The sequence below is a fragment of the Arachis duranensis genome, chromosome 6 (genome assembly GCF_000817695.3).
Source record: "Arachis duranensis cultivar V14167 chromosome 6, aradu.V14167.gnm2.J7QH, whole genome shotgun sequence".
Taxonomy (NCBI): Eukaryota; Viridiplantae; Streptophyta; class Magnoliopsida; order Fabales; family Fabaceae; genus Arachis; species Arachis duranensis.
In genome coordinates, this window is record NC_029777.3 from 59,179,865 (window position 1) to 59,190,928 (window position 11,064).

General features: G+C 39.2%; 1 protein-coding gene across 1 annotated transcript; it reads left to right on the plus strand.

The window, feature by feature from the left end:
• The first annotated feature begins 5 nt into the window (after positions 1-5).
• LOC127748406 (uncharacterized) lies at positions 6-2,851 on the plus strand. Its single transcript, XM_052262869.1, has 2 exons — positions 6-170; positions 1,159-2,851. The coding sequence occupies exon 2, from the start codon at positions 1,826-1,828 to the stop codon at positions 2,564-2,566; it is 741 nt and encodes a 246-aa protein (XP_052118829.1). The 5' UTR covers positions 6-170; positions 1,159-1,825; the 3' UTR covers positions 2,567-2,851.
• Positions 2,852-11,064: the final 8,213 nt, after the last annotated feature.

The window sequence follows — 11,064 nt, forward strand, 5'->3', positions numbered from 1 at the left end:
TCCCCATTTCACCCCAGCCACGCGACCGCGTGCTCCACGCAATCGCGTGGATTTGAATTATAACCCCCCTGTCACGCGAACCCTAACCCGCTGCCACCGCCGCCGCGCCGGACGCCACCACCGCCACCCCCAGCCACCTCTCTGCCCCACTCTCCTTCTTTGCCCACCAGGTTCTGCATCACGTCCCCTTCTATCCATTCATAGTTCGTTCATATTTTTCTGTTTCCGTTCATCATTAGGATAGATAGATATGCATGCTGTAGTGGATTTTTAGGCTGTTAGGTAGCTTAGGTTGTGGTTAGTGGATTTAGGTCTATTTACTTGCACCGTTCGTGTTTATCGCTTTATGTTTTTGCAATCCTGCTGCTGCTCTGATGTTAGTTCATATGCTGCAAATTCTTATTTCTTGCTGCTCTTTACACTGAATTTTCCTGATTATATTCCTTATATGTAATTGCAAGCTTTAATTTTAATTCATATGAACTATTTGATTGCTGTTTATTTTTCAAGAATATCCAATTTTAGCTGGAATGCTGCCCAAATTTATGTAAAATGTTCTCATTCATGTTTTCGTTTGGCATTTTGAACTCTGTTTTCCTCTGCTTTACCCAAACCATTTCATGAATGCCAAGGCAAGCTTCATTATCCTTTTTGATTTCCTGGTTCATAAACTGCATCTGTGATGTTTGATTCCAATTTTTACTTCCTTTATATCTGCTTGAATCAGCATCAACCTGTTTTCCTTGTTTGGTTATGAGTTACTTATAGTTCCTACCTGTGAATCCTTGTTACTTGGAATTTTTCATTATGTCACTTACCTTAACCCAATTTTTATCCTACTGACTTACTAATTCTAATTTCCTAAACTCTTTTTCAACACTAACCAAACTAACCTTTTAAAACATTTTCTCTAGCTTTTCACTTTCTTTTAACCTTCTAACCATGGCATAATGATAATTTTTCTATTTAACATGAATTCAATTACATTTTGGATTGTGAATTTTTCCTTTTGACCTTTTCACTCCTATACAATCCTTAATGCACATTTAATAAACTCATTTTTCTTATTTTATTTCTCCCTTGCCACTTTGTGTTTTTTTTTGAGTATATGCCTATTTGCTTTCCTATTTTTATATATCATGGTTTTCCATTTTTCAGGATGTCTGCCTCCCAGAGGAAAGGAAAAGGCAAGGCTACTACTGGCAAGCATAAAAGAGGAGAATCCTCCATGTCCATCATCGATCTGATGCATGACTCCTCCTGGAGGGAGAAAAACATTACCCAACAAGAGAAAGCTGACCAGCTTCTCCCTGCCAATGATCCAGTGAAATTTACAAACCAGTATTGTGAGCTGAAGTATCCGGTGTTTGCAACCTCCAGGAACCTATACCTGGAGAGGAATTTGAAGATCCCAGGAGAACTCCAGCAATACACCACTGAGCAAATCAAACAAAGAGGCTGGTTCTTTCTGGAGAGAAATTTGGTTGAGGTGAACGCATCTTGGATAAGGGAATTCTACTGCAACCACTTCTTGACTTCCTTGGATGTAGTACACCTAAGGGGAAAACAGATTCTGGTCACTGAAGAGGCCATAGAGGACATTCTACAGCTCCCACCCAAGTCTGATCAGCCGGATGGTTACAAAAAGGCTAAGGAGGACATGCGTTTCTTGAGGTTTGATTAGGATGCTGTCAAGGCAAGGATAGCCCTTGACCCGACTATTCCGTGGGAAATGCGTCAAGATACCACCATGGCTAAGGGAATCAAGCGGATTTACTTAAATGATGAGGCTCGGCTATGACACCAGATCTTGAGCAACTATGTGATGCCGAGTACTCATGAGACAGAGATTCTGGCTGCTATGATCACCCTCCTATGGTGTGTGATGGAGGATAAGGACCTGTACTTGCCACAATTTATCCGACATTATATGGCCAAGGTCCACGTCCGAGGCACTCTCCCTTTTCCCTATTTGGTGACACAGTTGGGCCGTCGAGCTGACGTGCCATGGGAGGATGCAGATGAGAGACCACCGGCTGCTGACTGTAGGAAGATCATTCCTCACAGTAGGAACTTCCTAGCTTTGGGCTACAAACCACCACCCTTCACCGCTACTGATGAGACAGCCCCACCGTCTGCCGGACCCTCTTCCTCCACAGCTGCCCCTGCTGCCTCCATTGCACCTCCTCTGCCTCAGATGGAGCGTCGTAACCGGTGCCAGTATGAGAAATCGGAGCATCGCAGCAAGCGACGCTATGAGCATCTAAAGCTGATAATCCGACAGGGCAGTGACATCCCCTCCGAGCCTGACACACCATCAGAGCCATCAGAGGAGGAGGCAGATGAGCACGAGGAGGAGACTCATTCCCAGGAGGAGACCCATCCGCAGGCAGGCACAGAGCAGGCTACTTCCCAGGCAGAGGTTCCACAGCAGATTGAGGCTGCAGATCCTGAGATCCCGATCCAGTCAGCACCCCGTCTACAGCAGCCAGACCCTCAGCCCACCACCACCAAGACTCTAGCTACTATTCCTACCAGTGATGACACCCTTTCACACCCGGCTTGACTGAGCATCAGGGACGATGCTCCATTTTAAGTGTGGGGAGGTCGCCATCTCTGGCGTATTATCTTGGTGAACCACTACAGACTCTTTTCTTTTATTTTGGATATTTTTCTATATTTTTCTTTTCTATTGTTATTTTCTGAGTACTTATACATTGCTACTTTTATGTATTTCTACTCTTTTTCTGCATTTTGCATTTTTAATTCATATTTTAGCCATTTAGTTTAGTTTGCAGTTCTAACTTATTAGCTATAGAGTATGTGGATTAATTAGTATAGTTTACCCTTTTGGCATATAATAGTTTAATTTGATCAAAATAAAAGGAGTAGACTAGAAAATTTAAACAAGATCAAAACAATCCACACACTTTGTATATAAAGTATTACATCATGTAGTTAAGTTAACAACATTTCATCAAGGATGTGTTCCACCCTTCTTTTGTATTCTGGTGTTCTTTACTTTGTTTTAATATATATGTCCGATTATAGAATATAGATACATACCAAGAGAGTGATTGAGGCCATGTTTGATTTTAACTCACTATCCCAAATAAAGCCTACCTTTTATGCCATCCTTGTTAGCCACCTTGTGCCCTTTAATCCCCTCTTGTTCTATAACCACATTACTAGCCTTAAGCAGAAAAACAATTTAAAAATCTCAAGTTGAATCCTTGGTTAGCTTAAGATAGAAATTTTGTAATTAATTAAGTGTGGGGAAGCTTTATGGGAACATGGATGATATAAACAAAGGTAGAAAAGTTGAAAAAAAAAAAGAAAAAAATATATTGGGGAGCATGCTCATGTGAAATTAAAATAATTAATTACCATGTGCATTAAAAAAAAAGAGTTTTTATTTTCAATAAAGGGGATACAAAAAAATTTCCCAAAAATGCAAATTAAAGCAAATGCACATGGTATAAGAACAAAATATGAGCATGTAACATAAAAAGTGGGAATTATGGAAAATGGGTAAAGAAGCTTTACTTTAGAAATTATGTATGTTAGGTGAGATCTTAGACTAATTAAAGATTCACTTATTAGCTCACTTAGCCTTATACATATACACTTACCTTTACCTTGGCCCCATTACAACCTTAATTAAAGACCTCATGATTTTTGGTATGTCTATATTTTATAATTGTTGATTGGTTAGATGAAGAACAAAGTTATAGAAAGTAAGGATAAAAAGAAGAATAGAGTGATTAACCCAATAAACACTGAGTGACTAGAGAGTAAACACAAAATCCAGTGAGGGTTCGCTAACTCATTAACATATATCTCAGCTTACATTACTAATTGTCTTGTAAGTTTATAAAATGGTTTTTTTTTTCTCCCCCATCTCAATTGTAAAAGTGCTTTATCATTATCTAAGGTTGGCTATATATATATGATTCCTTGAGAATGTGAATTGATTTAACTACATGTAAGCTTTATATATGAGTGAAGAAAATTAGAATTGCATCATGCATTTAGTTAGTTGTATTTAGATTAGAATTGCATTGCATGGCATTCAACCACTTCAACCTTACTTTTTACCTTGGACATAGCATGAGGACATGCTATTACTTAAGTGTGGAGAGGCTGATAAACCCATATTTTATGATATATTTTGTGCTTAATCTGAGTGATTTATTCAATCCTTCACCCACTTATTCATATTAATTGCATGGTTTTATTTTCCCTTCCTTATTATGTGATGTATGTGAAAAACATGTTTCCTATGCTTTAGAATTAATTATTGTAATTACCTTTATTTCCATTCGATGCCATGATTAGTGTGTTGAGTAGTTTCAAATCTTCTAAGGCAGGAATGACTTAAAGGATGGAAAAAGGAACATACAAAAATGGAAGAAAAGCGTAAAACAAAGTTTTTGGAGAAACTGGCATCCACGCGACCGCATGGATGACGTGACCGCGTGCCAAGAGCGAAGAAGCAGCGACGCGGCCGCATGACTGACGCGACCGCGCGCCTAAAGAAGAACACCTATGACACGGCCGCATGACTGACGCGGCCGCGCGACAAAGAAAACCCCAATCGACGCGACCGCGTGACCCACGCGGACGCGTGACAGAGGCCACGCACCAGAAATTGCAGAAAATGCTCATAGCGGATTCTGAAGCCCTTTTTGGCCCAAATCCAAGTCCAGAAGGCATAGACCAGAGGTTATGAGGTGTGGGAATGCATCCATTCAGGGAGCTCGGCATTTTTTTAGTCACTTTCCGTGATTTAGATCTAGTTTTGAGAGAGGTTCTCTCCTCTCTCTCTTTAGGATTTAGGATTTAGGACTTCTCTTAGTTTTAGGAGTGACTCTCAATCCCAGGTTCAATATTCTTTGTATTTATTTCTTTTCAATGTTTCATATTTGGATTGATTTTATTTTATTAATACAATTGAGATATTTCAGACCTATATGTCATTGATGATTGCTGTCTTTTATTTATATAAATAATTTGGATTTTTCTGTTACCCTTTTGGCTTTGGTTGAGTAATTGGTGACGCTTGAGCTCTCAAATAAAGCAGTGGTTGAAATTGGGATTGCTAATTAATTTGAGTTCCAATAACTCTAGCCTTTCCAAGGGAAAGACTAGGACTTTAGGTATCAAATTAATTAGTCCACCTGATCTTCCTTTGTTTTAGATGTTAACAAAGTGAAAGAAAAATCCAATTCTCATCACAATTGATAAGGATAACTAGGATAGGACTTCCAGTTCTTATACCTTGTCAAAGGTTTTTTTTATAGTTATTATTATTTTATTTTACTTGTCATCCAACTAACCTTTTACCTTAATCCAAAACCCCAAAACATACTTTTTCATAACCAATAATAAGAACATACCTCCCTGCAATTCCTTGAGAAGACGACCCGAGGTTTAAATACTCGGTTATCAATTTTAAAGGGGTTTGTTACTTGTGACAACCAAAACGTTTGCACGAAGGGATTTTTGTTGGTTTAGAAGCTATACTTGCAACGGGAATTTATTCTGAATTCTAGACCATGCAAAAGTCTTCTCGTCAGTCTTCCCGAGCACTCATGAGTCATCCTTCACCGCAAACATGGCCGTTCTACTATGGTGCATCCTCACAGACCAGCCTCTAAATCTACCAAGATACATCCGGAATGCTCTGGGACACGTGCAAATTGCGGGCAACCTTCCTTTCCCCGCCTTGGTCTCTGATCTTGTCTCAGCAGTCGGAGTCTCTTACAGAGCTGGGGACACCAAAGTCATACTTCCACGGGATGATCAGTACGTCCCTAACGGGAGATATCTCAGGCCACTACCAGCCAGTCCACAGCAGATACTGCAGATATTCCACCATCTACTAGTCAGCTGCTGCATCCAATACTGAAAAGGTTGGACCAACAAGACTAGAAAGCAAAGCTCCGAGAGTGCCGCAACCACCGCCGATTCAAATACCTCAAGGTGCTACTCACAGGCAACCACAGACCTGACAAGGACCCATGCACTCCGGACTCCACTTCCTTCACCAGCACAGGGAGCCATGAAGGTCCCGACTGTGGAGATACTGCCACCAGCCCACTATTGTTCCTGACAGATGACACCGAGGATGGTGCAAAACCTTAAGTGTGGGGAGGTCGGTCAGTACCTGACTTCCGGAGGTAATTCTTTTTCCCTAACACCAATTTCTTTCTCTTTAGTATAGGATAGATTGCATATTAGTAGGTTAATTGCATGCATGTTCTACCTGATTGAAAAAACAATAAGTTTCTTTTAAGACCATACATTTTTTTTTGAAAATTTCACTAATTTAAATCAAAATAATTATGTTAAATTTGTTTGAAGTTGAAATTGGAATAGGATTTTTGAGCTAAAAGAACACACAACCCGTGAGACTTTGAGCCTAAATACATGGTTACACTATTTAATCATAAACATTTTTATTTCTTGTGTGTTTACTTATCTATGATTATAATCTGAAATTTGGTTTTATCCTATATGTCTAATATTAATGTGTTATGTGCATACATATGATTGAGGCCATTGTTTGTTTAGCTCACATATCCCAAATAAGCCAACCCTTTTAATTACCTTTGTTAACCACTTTGAGCCGTTGTTAACCCCATTTATTCTATATTTTATCACATTACTAGCCTTAAGCAGAAAAACAATGAAAAATCCCAATTGAATCTTTGGTTAGCTTAAGATAGAATTTGTGTGTTAACTGAGTATGGGAAAATTGTGGGAATAAAGGGTAATAGGAAAATATGTCATGATAAAATAAAGGGAATTTGGGTACCTACTCATGCGAAACCATAAAAGAAAAAAATTACAAATCTATGTGCATTGATAAAAAAAATTTTAAATTTCTTTATTTTAGTGAATAAGGGGACAAAATCACCCTAATGATAAGTCAGAGTTTAATAATCAATGCACATGTGATAAAATTAAAATAAAGGTTGATACATGAGTATGGAATGTGAAAAGGAGATTTTGGGTAGCTAAGATGAATGTTGAAATTATATAGAATATATGTATGTTAGGTGAGAGCTTAGGTTAATTAATGATTCAATGCATAAGCTCAATTAGCCATATGTGTACCCTCACCCTTACCTTAGCCCATTACAACCACGAAAAGACCTCATGATGTTTGCATTGGCATTTTAAAATTGTTGATTGGTTAGGTGAAAAACAAAATTTTTGAAAGCATTATTAGAGAAGGATAGAGTGATTACCCCATATACTAGAGATGATTAGAGTGCACACGCACCAACAGTAAGGGTTCAATGCTCAATCCTGTACTCCCTGCTTTCACGAGCTATCTTCTTACAAATTTATCTGCTTTTACAATATGATTTGAATTAGTGAAATCTGCCTCATGTTTTGTCTTAGAGAACTTATCTATTTTTAATCATGTAGACAAAATCATATAGTTGCATTCATATGTATATAGGTTGCATTGCATGAGTCTTACATGTTCCTATTCATTCATATTTATCTCCTTCAACTTAGCAAGAGGACATGCTAATGTTTAAGTGTGGGGAGGTTGATAAACCACTATTTTGTGATTCATATTGTATTTAATTGTGTGGTTTTATCAAGTCTTCACCCACTTATTCATATGATTTGCATGTATTTACAATTCCTTCTTAAAAATATTCTATGATTCAAAACTTGCTTCCTTAGATCTTTTAGTTGTCTATTTTTATCTTCCTTCGTACCATTCGATGTTGTGATATGTGTGTTAAGTGTTTCAGGCTTTATAGGGCAGGAATGGCATAAGGAATGAAGAGGAAGCACGCAAAAATGGAAGAAACTCAAGGAATTGAGGAGATGACCAGCGAGAAGTCACGCGGTCGCATGGCTCACGCGACCGCGCGAAATGGAAGAAATCAGAGTGACGCGTTCGCGTGCCTGACGCGACCGCGCGGATTGGAAGCTGCACGAACGATGCGAATGCGTTGACGATGCGCACGCGTGGTACGAGAGATGCTGAATGATGCGATCACGTGGACGATGCGGCCGCGTGACGTGCGCGATCTGCAGAATTACAAAAGTCGCTAACAGAGATTCTGGGCCGGATTTCAACCCAGTTTTCAGCCCAAAAACACAGATTAGAGCCAGGAAACTTGTAGAGACAAAAATAATAACTCATTCCGCATAATTTCAAGTTTTTATATCTGAATTTACTTCTCCCCTAGGTTTCTCACTTAAACATCTGAATTTACTTCTCCCTTAGGTTTCTCACTTAAACATTCATATTTAGGATTTTGAAGATTTTGGCTTTAGCTTTTGAGAAGAGTCTACCTCCGGTACTAGTCATTATAGCTTGTTATTTACTTTTCATTTATTCTTCCATATTCTTAATTCCTCCAGAGTTGACATTGGATTATTTTCACAAGTTATTAATACAAACTATCTTTATTTTTAATTAATCTCTTTTATTATTATTTATTATGTCTTCTCTTATTTTCCCCATTGATTCTGTGAAGTCTATAATTATGATGAGTGAGTAGTTCTGCAACTTGATTGGGAGATGATTAAAAGGAGAACCTTGAGTTAGAATACTCAAGAGTTCAATTGTAATTGGTGCATTATTGGTTGGCTTGTTATTCATTGACTCTAATCCTTCCCAAGGGAGAGGATTAGGACTTGTGAATAGAAGTTGACTTTTAATTTGACTTTCTCTCATTCATTGAGGGTTAACTAAATTAAAACAATGACTAATTATTAATTGCTCTTGATTAAATTCTAACAAGGATAGAACTTCCAATTAATATTCTCTAATTTAATTTTCTGTTCATCAAATTCAAGGCCCCTTTTGAAAACCTCTGATTGATAAAATAGCACACCTTCCTACAACTCGTTGGGAGACAACCTGGGACTCATACTCGCAATGTTTTATTTCTAAAATTTGTGACAACCCTTTTATAAATTGACGAGTGGAATTTTACCGGTTAAGAACTGTACTCACAACGCCATTTTTCTAAATAATTCTTAATCTGCCAATTTCTGCTCACGTCAGTACACCCTAACATCTACAAACTATTTTTGTTCCCTTTCTCACTCAGACATAAGGCAACAAAGTGGTTAGAATCATTCCCCAAGGAGAGCCTAACCACGTAAGAGGATGTTGTGAACAAATTTCTAGCAAGATTTTACCCTCCACAGAGGATCAATAGGCTAAGAGCTGAGGTGCAAACCTTCAGACAGCTAGATGGTGAAACACTCTATGAGGCCTAGGAGAGGTTCAAAGATCTAACAAGAAAATGCCCACAAGATATGTTTAATGAGTGGGTGCAGCTCCACATTTTCTATGAAGGATTAACCTATGAATCGAAGAAGCCTGTGGACCACTCTTCAAGGGTTCACTCAACAAGAAGAAGACCGTTGAAGAAGCCATAGATGTCATTGAAATTGTAGCTGAGAATGACTACTTTTATGCTTCGGAAAGAGGCCAAAAGAAGGGGGTGCTGGAGCTCAATTCTATGGATGCCTTGTTGGCACAAAACAAGGCAATTGCAGCATAATTGGCAGCATTAACCAAGACAATAGAGAACAATCAAGTTGTAGTTGTCCAAGCTCAAGCACCACCCCAAGAAGGAGATGCACCAGAAGTTGAATGTGAGCAAGCAAACTATGTGCATAACCCCTTTCGACCACTGGTGCGCGAAATTGTGAACAATACTTTTCACAACTCTCATAATCCCCGGTCATGAACCCCAAAAACTTGGTAGCTCAATACCATGGCATTACACAACTTCGCACAACTAACCAGCAAGTGCACTGGGTCGTCCAAGTAATAAACCTTACGCGAGTAAGGGTCGATCCCACGGAGATTGTTAGTATTGAAGCAAACTATGGTCATCTTGTAAATCTTAGTCAGGCAAACTCAAATGGTAATGGTGATGAACGAAAATAACAAAAAGGTAAAGATAGAGATACTTATGTAATTCATTGGTAGGAACTTCAGATAAGCGCATGAAGATGCCTTCCCTTCCGTCTCTCTGCTTTCCTACTGTCTTCATCCAATCCTTCTTATTCCTTTCCATGGCAAGCTTGTGTAGGGTTTCACCGTTGTCAATGGCTACCTCCCATCCTCTCAGTGAAAACGATTGCATATGCTCTGTCACAGCACGCGGAATTTAGCTGTCGGTTCTCGGTCAGGCCGGAATAGAATCCATCGATTCTTTTGCGTCTATCACTAACGCCCCGCCCGCTAGGAGTTTGAAGCACGTCACAGTCATTCAATCATTGAATCCTACTCAGAATACCACAGACAAGGTTAGACCTTCCGGATTCTCTTGAATGCCGCCATCAGTTCTTGCCTATACCACGAAGATTCCAATTAAAGAATCCAAGAGATATTCACTAGAGCCTTGGTTGCTTGTAGAACAGAAGTGGTTGTCAGTCACCTTGTTCATGGGTGAGAATGATGATGAGTGTCACGGATCATCACATTCATCAAGTTGAAGAACAAGTGATATCTTAGAACAAGAACAAGCGGAATTGAATAGAAGAACAATAGTAAAACAAGCGGAATTGAATGGAAGAACAATAGTAATTGCATTAATACTCGAGGTACAGCAGAGCTCCACACCTTAATCTATGGTGTGTAGAAACTCCACCGTTGAAAATACATAAGAACAAGAGTGATCATTGGTTTCGGCCCCAGAGAGGGAACCAGAAGAACCAAGATGAAAATACAGTAGTAAAAGGTCCTATATATATAGAACTAGTAGCCTAGGGTGTACAAAGATGAGTAAATGACATAAAAATCCACTTCCGGGCCCACTTGGTGTGTGCTTGGGCTGAGCAATGAAGCATTTTCGTGTAGAGAATCTTCTTGGAGTTAAACGCCAGCTTTTATGCCAGTTTGGGCGTTTAACTCCCATTTTGGTGCCAGTTTCGGCGTTTAACGCTGGAATTTCTGAGGGTGACTTTGAACGCCGGTTTGGGCCATCAAATCTTGGACAAAGTATGGACTATCATATATTGCTGGAAAGCCCAGGATGTCTACTTTCCAACGCCGTTGAGAGCGCG